Below are 15,418 nucleotides of genomic sequence, written 5' to 3'. Positions count from 1 at the left end.
AAATAGTGGTGAGCACAACTTTCCCTTGTTTGTTATAGTTTATATAGGAGCAGTGACCAGCTCCATGTTGTAGCTCCCACCCTTCCCAGCTATAGTCAGGTGATCCCACTGGTGTCTAATAAAAGGGCAGCCAAGTATGGAGGTTTACTTTGAAAGCAGCAAGTTAAGTTGCAGGTAATACCTAGTCCCTTTGTAAAATGTATAATGAAGCAATAGAATTCTTAATGAATCAGATAAAATTGAGCATAGGACTGGCCAGATATGGGATGACTTTGACGTAGTTGGCCAGCTTAAATATATTGCAATATATGGACAAACAATCCCTGTTTTGTTTAAAGGGTAAGGCATTTTTTAGTAGCAGTATGCACAAAATGTCGCTGTCTTAAATATATTGATAATGGGTTGAGTGCAGAGGACTCTTGTATTTGACTATATGTATTTTGTGGTCACAGCCTCATTGCACCCCCGCCTAATGGTTTTAAAAAATAGTGGTGAGCACAACTTTCCCTTGTTTGTTATAGTTTATATAGGAGCAGTGACCAGCTCCATGTTGTAGCTCCCACCCTTCCCAGCTATAGTCAGGTGATCCCACTGGTGTCTAATAAAAGGGCAGCCAAGTATGGAGGTTTACTTTGAAAGCAGCAAGTTAAGTTGCAGGTAATACCTAGTCCCTTTGTAAAATGTATAATGAAGCAATAGAATTCTTAATGAATCAGATAAAATTGAGCATAGGACTGGCCAGTTATGGGATGACTTTGACGTAGTTGGCCAGCTTAAATATATTGCAATATATGGACAAACAATCCCTGTTTTGTTTAAAGGGTAAGGCATTTTTTAGTAGCAGTATGCACAAAATGTCGCTGTCTTAAATATATTGATAATGGGTTGAGTGCAGAGGACTCTTGTATTTGACTATATATATATATATATATATATATATATATATATATATATATATATAACTTTTCAAGATGGACCAGCACTCCAGTTTGTTCAATCAAACGTGAATATTTATTTGAATAGTCACTCTCGTGTCCAACGTTTCGGCCCACATCTTGATAAAGGCCCAGATGTGGGCCGAAACGTTGGACACGAGAGTGACTATTCAAATAAATATTCACGTTTGATTGAACAAACTGGAGTGCTGGTCCATCTTGAAAAGTTGCATAATACCGTTTGACCGGGCACCCACTACGAACTGAGAGGGTTAAAGTGCAGGTACTTTCTGAACTTATATATATATATATATATATATATATATATATATATATATATATATACACACATGTTAACCAAATCTAAGAGTAGACAACTCTATGCACATATTTAACAAGGACCTTTTAAATATTTTAAATGTAAAAATTGGTGGAAATGAAAATCTCAGTTGTAAAACTGACCTGACTTGTCTAATGGGTTAATCTGGATTTCTACAGAAGTAGAGTTTAAATGCAGTTGCCTTGAAATTCAAAAAGAGAGACTTTTCTCTGACGATTTGATCTGCACAATCCCATTTACAGGGGAGTACTCAGTTGTGTGATTAATACAAGACCTACAAGTGATTTGCTATAGGCCAGTGCAAAAAAACATACTTTGACATTTATAATCAAAAAATTCTCACCTGGAGGTTGCTGAGGCCAAAAATATTGCTGCCAGTCTTGCAGTATGTAAGTAAAGCGAATGGCAATGTTAACAGGAGGTAGTACCATCAGTGGGCATCCCTACAAATAAAAAGGCTTTATAAGTATATGGATGAACTTGTTTATAAAAAGCAAATAAAAGGGACACTATATAATTAAAATGCTTAGTACAGAGGAATACCTATGGGAACATCTTTTTATGGTATCTCTCTGGGCTGCTCTTGATAAATTGTGCTTAGTACAGGGTGATACCTATGATGGCATAGTGTTATAATATCTGTACAGGCTATGGACAAACCTTAAGGTGGCAATTAATGTTACAATTACGATCTTTCCTGTGACCAAAGATCATTTGTTTTCAGATGTGTCGAGCTTAATAGTCAGATATAGAGATAGAAACAATAAAATTCTATTCAGCAGGCCGATGTTTGGGTGCCTACAAAGGTGCCCTATCAACATTTTCCGTCCTGCCCAATGGACGAGCCGATCTCGTCTTCTAACAATATCAGTTGTCTCGTCTTCTGCCATACATGCCCCGAAAAATGTATGAAAAGTCTGTGCATCTATGGCAACCTTAAGGCTATTCCTGCTGCTGGTTTATCAATATAATTAATTTGCTAAAATGAAACATAGGGGGCTATTTCCCTTTACTAAGCACAATCTAGCAGGAACAGTCTCCTAAGTTTACACATAGCCTGTACATACTCTGTGCAGGATATGAGAAAATTTAAAGGAATTTAAATGTAACTCACTATTCAACAAAGGCCGTGAGGCTTAGCTGGACAACCCCCCATGCTGTATTATGTCAAAATAAATTTCAAAAATGAAAGGGAGAGAACTATGGTGTATCTAAAGCTCCCTCTGTTGGACACACAAGTTACAGCCAGACAGAAATGTTGGGACTGCAAAGAAGGCTGATATTTGTAATTTAGACACTTTACTTGTACTACTCAAAGAATGAAAAATTATATTGGCACTTCAACAACCATGGGTTAAATAAAACAAATAATCTGAAGTATTGTATAGAAGGCCTAGCCTTCCATGCCATCACTATCACTGAGTAACAAAGATATTTTGTGATATACTTACAATTTTTTGTGATATACTTACAATTTTAGATTTGAATATATCAAGGAGCCCAGATAAATGTGTATACTGATTGGGAACTTTCCGTAAATGGACCATCTCGAAATCAGTCCGTACTCCAGGACCTTGACACTCCCCTATGTAAAGTTTTCTCCATTTCTGATGAACTTGGACAAAGAGTGGCACCTGGCTGCAGGACAATTCAACAACACAAGGGGGTTAATAGAAATACAGTCTTGCAGGTTGTGTATCAGACATAAATAATGGGAGCTTTAAAGCTGGACACACACTCTTGACTAGAATTGACCTTATGCAACAGACATTAGGCATTTGGGTTAACCAGTTATTTCGTGCTAATAAAATCATTAAAAAAAAAATTTTCATACAAAGTAGAGGTTCTGCCCTGCTTTATGGCTAAGAATCTAGTTATAGTTATAACAGAGAATTCTGTCACAGAAGCACATATCCTATGTGATCCATCCCTATTGTAAGCAGCAGTTCTGCCACGCTTTATGGCTGACATTCTAGCTATATTTGTAACAGAGCATTCTGTCACAGATCCTATCTAATACCCATTGTAATCAGCAGTCCTGGCCTGCTTTGTGGCTGAAATTGTAGAATTCTACTACAAGGGTCATAGCAAAAAGGGCATCAGAGCATTCTGTCACAGATCCTATCTAATACCCATTGTAATCATCAGTTCTGTGCAAAACACGGGTAGTGAAAGTTAAACGGAGCTCACCCTTTCCTGTAGCGTGTTGGCCGCAGCTCTCGCGATACTCCGGCAACTCCAAGCCGGCATCTGTAAGGCAATTCCTGTGTATCGCTGTTCAGCACTGGCCCATCCACATCAAGATTCGCTACACTTATTCTTTGAAAAAACGGCTTTATTCAAATTCCATAAGTGATAACAGGCAGTGGGTAAGTGGTACGAACTAACGCGTTTCGTGCCCTTTCTATTGGCACTCTGATGAAGTGCCAATAGAAAGGGCACGAAACGCGTTAGTTCGTACCACTTACCCACTGCCTGTTATCACTTATGGAATTTGAATAAAGCCGTTTTTTCAAAGAATAAGTGTAGCGAATCTTGATGTGGATGGGCCAGCGCTGAACAGCGATACACAGGAATTGCCTAATCATCAGTTCTGGCCTGCTTTGTGGCTGAAATTGTAGAATTCTACTACAAGGGTCATAGCAAAAAGGGCATGTTCTACACCAGCGGTTTCAGCTGATAGAACAGTATCTGGTCACTCATGGAGAAGCCAAGTGCGCCAAGGTCAAGAATATTAGGAGCGATGAGAGGCATCGAAAGGTGTTTCCACTGGATTGCAGTGGCAGAAATTCCCTGTTTACAACACTTGAAGATTTTAAACCTTTAACAGGAATCACCAACAATGAGATCAGAAAGCTGATTAAACCAAAGGAAAACAACTCTATAGCATCTCTATGCTTGTCATGACCCAATTCACTCAAAATGTAAAAAATAAATGATCAAAATATAATAAATAATCGCCACAAAGTTTTCTTTAATAGGAAATACACATCATGAAGGAAAATCACATTTAAGATTCAGGGTACAATACAAATAAAAGAAACATTATTATAAAGCCTTTAACTTTCGATTGCTTCTGCAAACGCAGAGTTTGGATGAGTGAGGAATCTCATGCAGTAGTGTTTGGACACTTGCTATTAAGCAAACTGTGTGAAGATGGACATCCCCTTGAATAATGATAATTTTTTTGGTGATATATATCTGAGAATGCTTTGTGTAAATGAATAAATAAATAAGAAAAAATGGAAGAAAGAAAACATCACCAGACTAGAACATTTTTACATAGTAAAATATGTGCATATTTGATTGGGATTCAAATGAAGCCCTAAAGCAAGCGTTATACACACTGTTCCAAGTATTCCGTGGAGCTTTGTGCCCTGACAGTGCCGTAATAAAGTTAAGTGTATTGATGTTATTTATAAAGTCTTTACCCAGCTATAAAATATTTAGCTACAGCATAAATCACTTGCAAGATCTGTCTGGGTTTTTAAATATCAACTGTTAAAAAAAGTAAAGTGATTCTTACAATGAAGAGCTCAATTCAATAATAACAAACTTGAGTAAGGTCCCTGGAAAATAATATTTTGATTGCTTAAACATGCGAAATTGCTGGCAGTTGCTTCATAATGGAAGCAACAAGTAGAGGATCCCCCACACTATATGAAAGTGTTACTGACTCAGTTTCAGATTTATTTTGTGAAGCTTTTGGCCACCCAAGGATTTAACTTCCTATATTACTCCACTAAAAAAAGTCACAGTTCTGTCTTATATCACTGTAGGTGTGACTAGCTGAGTGGGACTATAATGCACTTCCCTCATTTATTGAGTAAGCGTTGTATAAAGATGGGTGGGAGTAAGCAGCACGTGTGTCCCCTTTCATTCAAAACAGTTATCATGTGTGAGACTTGTTTCCTGGACTATGATGGATACCTCAAAGTCCAGGAAACAAGCCTCACAAATGATACCTGTTAGAGGTTTTGAATGGAAGCTTGGAAATAAAGGTCTTTTTAACTTGTTGCTTGAGAGACACTACTTTAACCTTTTTCTTTTGCTGATTGGAATATGAATTAAACTGGAGCAGAGACCAGTTATTGAAGTGCCAGCACGAGCTAAATCTCTCCTGCTTAAAGGGAGAGGCTTGAATGTAAGTTCTTTAAGTTTAACCTATAATTCAAAACATGCAAGGAGGAGGCATCAAGGCTCCTGCTTATGTGCCTGTGCCATGGGCTCTGAGCAGCTGTTGAGAAGCTAAGCTTAGGTTTTGTCGCAAATTATTAGCAGAAAATGAGGTTGGCATGTAACATAAGAGGCTATGGGTACTATATACTTTGAGTTGGTCCCTAAGCTCAGTAAGTGACAGCAGCACAGAGCATGTGCAGTGAACCAGCAGAAAAGAAGATGGGGGCTACTGGAGCATTTCGGAGACACAGATCTTCACTGATAAAGAACTGCTGTTGCCTTGGGCCAGTACAGAAGCCCAAAACATAATGAACAACATTTCTAGCCTACGTCTTTAGTTAAGCTTTAGTTCTCCTTAAACAAAAGATCCCCTTTCAAATACTTACATTACACTTCTAACGCAAAACAGAATAAAATTAGGGCCCCCTTTATTCTGTTGCTTTTGTTGCCTGTAATATTACACAACCTACAGACAAAAACAGCAGAAGATAAGGGACACTAGGGGGGATTATTATCCATATCTAACAAAAATCTAACATGGTTATGCCAAAATATCTCGATACAACATGTTTAGCTAAATCTGCTGCAAGTCCCCTAAAATACCATAAACCCGAGATTGAATTGGAGATATCAGAGACCTAGAGTTCTTTACGAGACAGATTAGTTCCTTATTGTACTGTTTAATGTGGTTGGGGCAGAGGACATGTTATTTACTGTAATACAATTATCTTTCCAATACATGAGATTTATAGATAATTTGTGGGCACTCTCTTTAGTGATTAGAAATGTTATGTGGGTTTTAGATCAAACTACAAAATGTGTCAGGTTGTCAGACCTTTAGGTTCTTCATTTATTTCTTTAACTACAAACATTTAATTAAAGATAGCAGCTTCAAGACAGACTTTACAGAGGTTGAACTAAAAAGAAAAATCATAGCTTGTTTCCGAGTTTATATTATACAAAATGGGCACTGTTATTTTTTTATGCCTAGAAACACTGCTGAATGCTCACTAAATTCAGACAACGTAGGAGAATAATAAACATTTGTATTTTGCCTGCACAGAGGTTGAATTCTAGAATGAGATTACAGTACAGGTATGGGACCTGTTATACAGAATGCTTGGGACCTGGGGTTTTCCTGATAATGGATCTTTCTGTAATTTGGATCTTCATAACTTAAATCTAGTATTTAAACATTTAATAAAACCAATAGGCTGGAAGATTAATTATATCTTAGTTTGGATCAAGTACAAGGTACTGTTTTATTATTACAGAGAAAAAGGAAATCATTTTTAAAAATTTTAATTATTTGGATAAAATAGAGTCTATGGGAGAAGGCCTTTCTGTAATTCTGGATAACAGGTTTCCAGATAACAGATCCCATACATGTCTTACAAAACTCTCTGTAAGATCAATGATACAATGGCATTTGTATACTTTAAAGCTGGTCATTTATCTCGGCCTAATGTAATCAGGAAGAAATAAAAGGCGTATTTTAGTAACATATAAGCCTGAGTAAGTTAGCCTTAGTAAGCTCTTACCAGCCAGTGTTCCCCAAGGCTATTGAAACTGAACTCAGGAGAAGGTTGCACTTGGACTCGCTAATAACAGCATCATTGGCAGCCGGCGATATGACCACAAACTCCCTCAGCCCATACCTGTAAGAGAGTATTCAGACATTGGGAGCTGTATGACTCTTCCAGCGAGTTGCAATTAATTATTGTGCACATTTGCTGAGTCTACTATACAATTCAAACTTCATTAAACACAATAACCTGGGTTGCACATTTGAGGGTATAGTGTCTTTTGGCCAACCTCACAATGTGCAGCTTCCCAGCAATAAAAGAAATCACCAGATATGATCACTGGACACAGCCTTTACAAGAAGCATTTTAAAATTTGTAAAAATGCTGGTAATAGAAACTAGCTGTTTTCATTATTAAAGTGTAAGTGCCCTTGTAATAACATCTGCAGGTACTTGCATTATACTTTATAAGTATCTACTATAAAGTAACAAGATAAACTGTATCCGGCACTAATGCAATGCCTCCTGCTCTCTTTCTACAGGTCGGGCATGGGTGAAGTTTTTATTTCCGAGACTAAGAAGCCTTTACATTTCCTGTTGTTTTGAAAGCAATGCAAAGGCTGTTATTGGAATGTCTGCCACTAGAGGGAGTGCTTGTTACATAAACAAATTTTACATGTTTTTTTTTGGCCCGTGGCGAAGAATGCAAGGACAAATGGAGAAACTGGACTAACCTCTGCTATATATTGTGCTTAAATGGTCAGTTTTTGCAAACAGCTATTCATGTGTAAATGGAAGCTCACTGATAATATAAGCCCCAGCCTGTTACAGTTCTTATTAATATCTATGCAAGACCCAGCAAACTGAAGATTTCCATTTAGCTCTTTGTATGAAATTGCTGGCCCACGACATTGAAAATCTTGGCCAACACTCATCTATGAGAAACAATATAACACATCCCACACATATATATATATATATATATATATATATATATATATATATATATATATATATATATATATATATATATATATATATATATATATATATATATATATATATATATATATATATATATATATATACACACACCGGTATATATATATATATAGATATATATATACAAATATACAGAGAAGGACTGTTCTGGGAACACAATAAACTAACTTCAGATCTACGGTTTACAGGAAATATGCTCACGAACATAAGCATACGTACAAAAGCAATTAATACAGTATGGGGATATAGCTTATTGTGTACACAGGTGGTAGTTTAGCATTGATCTGTTGGGAAGAACTATACAGCTTTGAAGCAAATCAGTCATATTTCTCATAGAGCCATTCCTGCAAAACAGCCCCTGTAAGTAACTTCCAAGTAGTAGACACCTTGGGATTGTGACACACAGAGACTTGCAGCAATATACTAATCTTACATTGGATCCTATAGTAAGGTCCTTTAATATGAAGCTGGATAACAGGCAAACCCTTCCACTCTCATTAACAGGTAGGGTCAATATCTAAGATACTTTTCTTACAAAAATGTATGTATGTCCTACATAACTCCCCCATCATTCAACAGGCCTGTTGGTTTAAATGGGTAGACATAGGGCCGCCATCAGGGGGCCACAGGGGGGACAGTTGCCCCAGCCCGCCGGATTTTGTGTCTAAGAAACGTTGATCAATTGAAGTGTGAGCCCCTTGGATTAAAATTTGGGATCATCCCTTTTGCAGTAAAAACAGGTATCGGCTATTTTTTCATATATTGTATTCCCCTCATACTTTACTCTCAAGAAGAAACAATATGGCAGCTCCCTCCCATGGACATAAACACAAATGTCATGCCTATAAAGTGTATTTTCACATATACACGTAACCCTCTAGCTATTTCAGAGCGGTCTAGTACTCGACAGCAGATCAATGTTCAACATCTGGCAATTTGTGATTTAATACCACTGATTTTCTAACAAAACAGACAAGGAATTTTGGAAATGACATATGAAACTATATATAACATATAAAAATATACAATTCAAGTTGTAAAGAACAATTATTAATAGAAGACTGCATAAAGTTGAACATTTGTAAGTAAATACGTACCATCTCACTAGACAATGTGCTACAGGTGGGAAATCGTTGTTAGTGCAGAGCAGATCCTGCATGCACACGGGGATGGCATCTGTCAACAAAAATCATGTTCATAATTCTGGATGTCAAATATTTTATAGTCCTCTAGGTTCTCTCTCAAACTCCAACTGGCTCCTGATAAAATTGCACATAGTGTGTGTATATCTAAAGGACCTTGTAAGCGCCACTGGGGCAGGGACTAATGTGAATAACGTCTAACCTTTGTAAAACCCTGTGGAATGAACTTTATAAAGGTAACTATTAGTCAAAATACAACCTGGAGGCATGAGGATGATCCTGTGGACAAAGAAGCCAGCATACTGATACTATTAAAGGAAAACTAAAGCTTAACTAAAGAAGTAGGCTAGAAATGTTGTACATTATGCTTTGGGCTTCTATACCAGCCCAAGGTAACCACAGCCCTTAAGCAGTAAAGATCTGTGTTTTCAAATATGCCCCAGTAGCTCCCCATCTTTTCTTTACTGCTGATTCACTGCACATGCTGTGTTGCTGTTACTTACTGAGCTTAGGGAATTATTAATGTCACAATAAAAGGCTGATTAGTAATTAATACAAATAATTACTACATGGCAGCACAGAAACCAGCGCAACTAGCATCAGAATTTAATAATCAGCCGGTAGCATTAGCTTATATTACAGGCCAACCTCCTTTTCTGCTTGATAATTTGAGACTACCCCTAAGCTTAGCTTTTCAACAGCTAATCAGAGCCCACTGAACATGTGAGTGTTGCAGACACTGTCCAAGATGGTGACAAGTTTGAAGCCCTGGATCATTGCTGCTATTGAGAAGCTGAAACTTTAGGCTGGTAAAATAAGTTCAGTATATAAAATATGGCATTTTTAGATAAATTCATTTTTAGGGTTTAGTTCTCCTTTAAGTGAGAAGGAAAGTTGAGATGCACTTGGGGGTGCCAAATGTTAGGCACCCCCAAGTGATTGTAATGACTTAATTGAAACCTCGGGCCGGTGCTCCTATCAGCAGAAAACTGCGCCGGCCCAGGCTTTTACCAGTGAGCACCACGGATCGATAGACTTCCTTCTTCCTCTGTCTTCGCGCGGCTGCGCGTACGCATTAGAACGAAAAGCCGAACTTGAACTTAAAAATCGGCTTTTTCGTTTTACTGCGCATGCGTTAGTCCGGGGAAATGTGAAGATAGAAGAAGACGGCAGTCTATCAATCCGTGGTGCTCACTGGTAAAACCCCGGGGCATTTTCTGCTGATTGGAGCACCGGCCCGGGGTTTCAGGTAAGTCATTACAATCACTTGGGGTGCCTAACATTTGGATAGTGCATATCGACTTTCCTTCTCCTTTAAGCATGTTTCAGCAGGAATGGCATTCTAAGTTTGCTCACAGTCTATACAGAGATACATTGAAAACAGCCCAAAGTAGCACTTTAAATTCAAAGACAGTATAGGAACCCTGTGGGGAGCATAGTCCTTCAACATAAATATAAGGTATCTAGTAAGAGAATATGGCAGCACAAAGACAAATAATTATTTCTAGAACGAAATTCATTACCTTCTCCTGTGTCTTCCTTTTCTTCTTTCTCTCCTGAATCTTGCACTAAATAATGGTGACAAATAGAGAATCTGAAGTCTGCAAACAAAATCTCATCTCTTTTCTCCTCCCAGACTCCTGATGTATATTCTCCCTACAAAACAACATATGTCATCCTATGAAGCAAGTAACTAGAACATTTTATTGTCTGTGATACAAAGAAGAAAATACAGACCTTTTCTGGGGCTTTATTTGATGTCTCCCCAATTAACTTCCATTCATTTAAAACTTCTTCAACTTTTGAAATAAATCTACAAGACAAAGTGAAATTCACAAAGATTCTGCAAATAGAAAATAATGTACTTGTTCTTTGTGTGGCCCATGCACCTTCAGAGTCTCTCACTGCTATTTCTCTTCAGCTAGAGACAATGAAAACAATGGGTAGGTATTAAATAATCAATACTCTAGCAAACCAAGTATGATGAGGTAGGTTGCAGGCTGTGATAAATGTAATAATCAATACTAATTGGATATTAATATAAATATCTGTATGATGCTACTGCTCTGTTAGTTGCATGCAGACATGTTTAAAAATTATTCAAGTGCAGTAATTCTTGGGGCTGAAAAGTATTTATATAAGAAATTAATGGGCAAGAGTATCAGGGAGTAAGGATGTGCAAGCTCCCATGGCTGGTGTGTGTGTGTGTGTGTGTGTGTGTGCAAAAAGTGCAGTCACTTTTTCTGTGTCTCCACCACAGGTTGTATTTCCCCATATACGGCCTTCGACTCTCTTCTTCACACACTCCTATCCTCTATCCCCAGCACCTATCCCCATACTCAGTCCCGGTTTCTCCCCTTCACACGTACCTGTCCATAAGTGCCTATGCCCGAAACCCAGTCCCTGTTCCTGTCTCTCCTACACACATACCACAGGCACATATTCCCTCATACCAAGCCTGTGTCTGTCCCGCACACACATGCCTTTCCCACTGGCACATATACCCCATACCCAGAACCTGTCTCTTTCACATGCACCAATCTCCTATTCCCAGCCCCTATCTCTCCCACCCACACTTACCTTTCCCACAAGAAACTCTTCCCCATACCCATCCCTTGTCTCCCCCCCCCCACACACACACACACTTATCTTTCCCACAGGCACCTATCCCCCATACCTTGTCTCTCTCTGATACACACACACATCTTACCACCGGCACCTATCCCTATCCCTTGTCTCTCTCTCCCACACACACTTACCTTTCCCACAGGCACCTATCCCTGAGCCCCTGTCTGTCCCACAGACACCTATCTCGCATATATACTGACCTCTCCCACTCTGAAGCAGTGGTGAAGTCTGTGATCTCAAACACCTCGGACTCGGGCTGCGGGGAGAGAAGAACACACTGTAAATCTGAGAGAGACCAATGGAACAGAAACGATAGGCAACAGCTGGAAACTCACATCACTGTCAGCCGCCATCATGGGCCGGTGAATACGTCAGCACGGTGCATGCTGGGAAACAGGAACTAGAGCAAAACATTGCAGGGGAACAGGGAGTGTTGGAGAGATCGGTGTGTTTCATAGGCGGGTGCCGGAGATCGTGATAGTCAGGGTGGGAACAGGCTGCCAGTGTGTTATACCGGGGTGTTGGGCATCATGTTAAGGTGGTCGGGACGAGGGGAGCTGTGTGGCACAGGGGGTGTTGCTGCGAATAGTGTGGAACAGGGAGTGTTGGGAATAGCATTATTGATGGAGTGTGGAACAGGGCATGCTGGGAACTGTGAGGCTGCGGTGGGACAAGGGGTCAGTGTGGCACAGGAGTTGCCAGGTATAGTGATAATGGGGATGGGACTAAGGTCAACGTGGCACAGGGGGTGCTGGGAATAATGAGATTGGGATTGAACCAGGAGTGGGTGTAATAGTCTATAGGCCAGGGATAGTGACAGTAGGGTTAGAACTAGGTGGACAGTCTGGTATGGAGGTGTTGGAAATACCGTAGTTAGAATGGAACTAGAGAGAAGTGTGGTGCAGTGGGTGCTGAACCTTTGTACCCTGTAGCATTAGCTGTTGCCCGTATTGGTTCTGTGCCTCTGATATTGCCCTTTTATATTACATGGGCAACCATATGTTAGGCATTGGGTTAGGCATTTTTAATCAAAGCACTTTATTACAGGGCATAGACCAGTGACCAGTGAAAAGCATGGATGAAAATACATTATATAATGATGAAGATATAATGATATGATCGTTTGGCCCTTGAGCTAATTATTGGATAAGTGCTACTATGCTGGCAGTTGGATCAACTCTCAGATGTGGACCTCAATCCAATGATAAAATCAAACATGGAGCAGATTTTCTGCCAGTTATTGGTTGGGTGGGTCTGTTGGAGGCAACAGCCTTGATCTCTACCTGTGTAATGCTATCTTAACCTCAAAACATCAATCTTGGTTATCAACATGGTGACCTGTGAGTGCTGTCACTCCTACAGTTTATGTATATCTTTTGCTTATGTCCTTATTGTTGGTTCTGCATTGATTCTTCTGTCAGTGTCAAAACCAAGGTTTCTAGTAAAACATTATTTTCACAGTGTTTACATTTAAACACTGTTTTTTATGGTGCAAATTACTTGGCCAGTCATGCAACTTGTATTGTGTTACATATTCCTTCCCTCAAGGATAAAGTGAACAAATCTTGGCCACTTTGACAAAGCGAAACGCGCGTCAGTCGCACTGTGTTTTAGCTTCAGTTAGGCAGGGCGACGGAACTTATGTGAAAATGGGGCAGTGAAGGTGCACTGTGCTTTAGCTTCGGTTAGGCAGGGCGACGGAACTCACGCTAAAATGGGGCAGTAATTGGCGGGGGCTACCTCAGGGTGGTGCGGTATGGTGTGGGTTCTGGTCTATGAGTTTCAAAGGCGGATATATTCCCATAGACACTACCAACTGCTGCCCAAATGCTTCAGTAATATATGATGTGATTGGGCAGATTTAATATCAACTATTTCAATAAACAGTGCGTTGATCATTAAGCTATAGCCCTCTGTTCACCATTTACTAATTCTTGTTTTCAGTGTTTAATTGATATAGTGCTATGCAGGGCAGTGATCCCCAATCAGTGTCTCGTGTTGCTCACCAACTCCTTGGATGTTGCTCATTGGCCCCAAAGCAGGTGCTTGAATTCCTGGTTTGGAGGCAAGTTCTGGTTGCATAAAATCCAGGTGTACTGCCAAATAGAGCCTCTTCAAGCCTGTCAGTCCACAGAGAGGCTTCCGAATATCACAGGTAATATTTGGCACACCCAAGAACCTTTTGGATGCTTATGTTGCTTTCCAACTTCTTTTACATTTGAATATGGCTCACAGTAAAAGGGGTTGTTCACCTTTGAGATAACTTTTAGTATAATGTAGAGAGTGATATTCTGAGACAATTTGTAATGGTTTTCATTTTTCTATTATTGAAGGTTGTTGAGTTATTTAGCTTTTTAGTCAGCAGCTCTTCAATTTGCATCTTAACCAACTGGTAACTAGGGTCCAAACAAGCTCTTTCCCTCATTTGCAGCTGCTTCAGACAGTGTGTCAAGGAGATCTGGAGGCCCTACAGCACTTACTGGTCTGTAGGCAATCATGCTGTGAGAGTATGCAATGATTCAGTTACTCAAGCATAAAAGTGATGAAAAGCTTTAATTAAAATTACTCTTCTGAGCACTTTTGTAAGTTAATGAGTGCATATACCAGCAGATTGCTTATTGTTTCAAATTCATTATTATCAGTTTCAATTTCTTATATCTTGAAACAAGAAAAAAAGCTGAATGAATTGTAACATTTGTCTTATGCTCGCTCTGCGTTGGCTTACAGCACTACTACTCCAAATGGTACAATTCCAAAAAGAACTTGGGTTTTGATATTAAAGAGGCCTGACTATCAGCAATAGGTTCATTAGAGTGAAAAGCAGGCAATTTTATTTAAGTGCATATATTTGAAGTTAAGACTGAAAACGTGCTGTTGAAGGACAGCTTTCAATCCATTCAAGATCACAGAGCAGTTCCAGGACACAAAGATTTGCAAAGGGCACGGCCCGACCCCTCAAATGTTAGCACTTCGGGACGCTGACCTGTTTGATAAGCTTCCCATAGGGAATTGCTACACATTGCTGCCAGTCGTGCAGGAACTTCTCAATCAATGCAGGAACTTCTCAATGGGCTGTGTTTGTGGGGATAAAGATATCCTTGGGTGGCACAGAAGTGGGATCTTATCTTGTTCTGTACAAAGATACTGGAAAAATACAGCTTTCACATGTATATAAATATACTTCATTGACTGTTCTTTATATTTTTTTCCTATATTTCCTATGGGATGATATGTCTAGTAAAGAAGGATACTTTCAGGAAGTGGCTATAACTATGGTATAGATTTTCTAAAGGTGACAAATACATAACTATTACCTCCTCTCCAGCCTTGCAGAATGGCAGTGAACAAGTTTTGTCTAAAAAACATATTTATCATAGCATGGATGAAAGTCTCATCATTTCACAAGGAGAGCAAGACTTAACTTAATGATCATTGGCAATATCGAGACTAACAGAAAGCAAAACCTGTTTGTACATGTTGAAGGGAAAAGAACTGAAAAATACTCTATCTTCCAAGAAGGGTCAACTGAGGTTCATCAAAGAGAAAGGACAATGACAAAAAGCAATGAAGAGGGAATTAACCAGTCCTTACAATGGGACAATATTTTTAATGCCAATATGATAACTTTGTAGGAAAAACGTTCTCTGCAGCCTTGATAATTGCCACA

At 39.1% G+C, this 15,418-nt stretch overlaps 1 protein-coding gene across 2 annotated transcripts in view; it reads right to left on the bottom strand.

The window, feature by feature from the left end:
* The window catches only part of rab3gap1.S (RAB3 GTPase activating protein catalytic subunit 1 S homeolog), a 39,973-nt gene extending 26,884 nt beyond the window's left edge, over positions 1-13,089 (bottom strand). Inside the window, exons 1-8 of one of the 2 annotated variants that reach the window (XM_041578874.1) lie at positions 12,087-13,089; positions 11,952-12,007; positions 10,861-10,936; positions 10,647-10,779; positions 9,079-9,157; positions 6,996-7,112; positions 2,748-2,913; positions 1,619-1,718 (exon numbers count right to left, since the gene is read on the bottom strand). In XM_041578874.1, the coding sequence (XP_041434808.1) occupies positions 1,619-1,718; positions 2,748-2,913; positions 6,996-7,112; positions 9,079-9,157; positions 10,647-10,779; positions 10,861-10,936; positions 11,952-12,007; positions 12,087-12,107 (748 nt within the window). In that variant the 5' untranslated portion in view covers positions 12,108-13,089. The remainder of the gene's footprint in view (positions 1-1,618; positions 1,719-2,747; positions 2,914-6,995; positions 7,113-9,078; positions 9,158-10,646; positions 10,780-10,860; positions 10,937-11,951; positions 12,008-12,086) is intronic. The other variant, XM_018238703.2, reaches the window with a different exon arrangement.
* Between the last annotated feature and the right edge of the window lie 2,329 nt (positions 13,090-15,418).

This window comes from Xenopus laevis, chromosome 9_10S, assembly GCF_017654675.1.
Source record: "Xenopus laevis strain J_2021 chromosome 9_10S, Xenopus_laevis_v10.1, whole genome shotgun sequence".
NCBI lineage: Eukaryota > Metazoa > Chordata > Amphibia > Anura > Pipidae > Xenopus > Xenopus laevis.
Note: the sequence above shows the minus strand (reverse complement) of the source record. Positions and strands in the feature narration are given on the sequence as shown.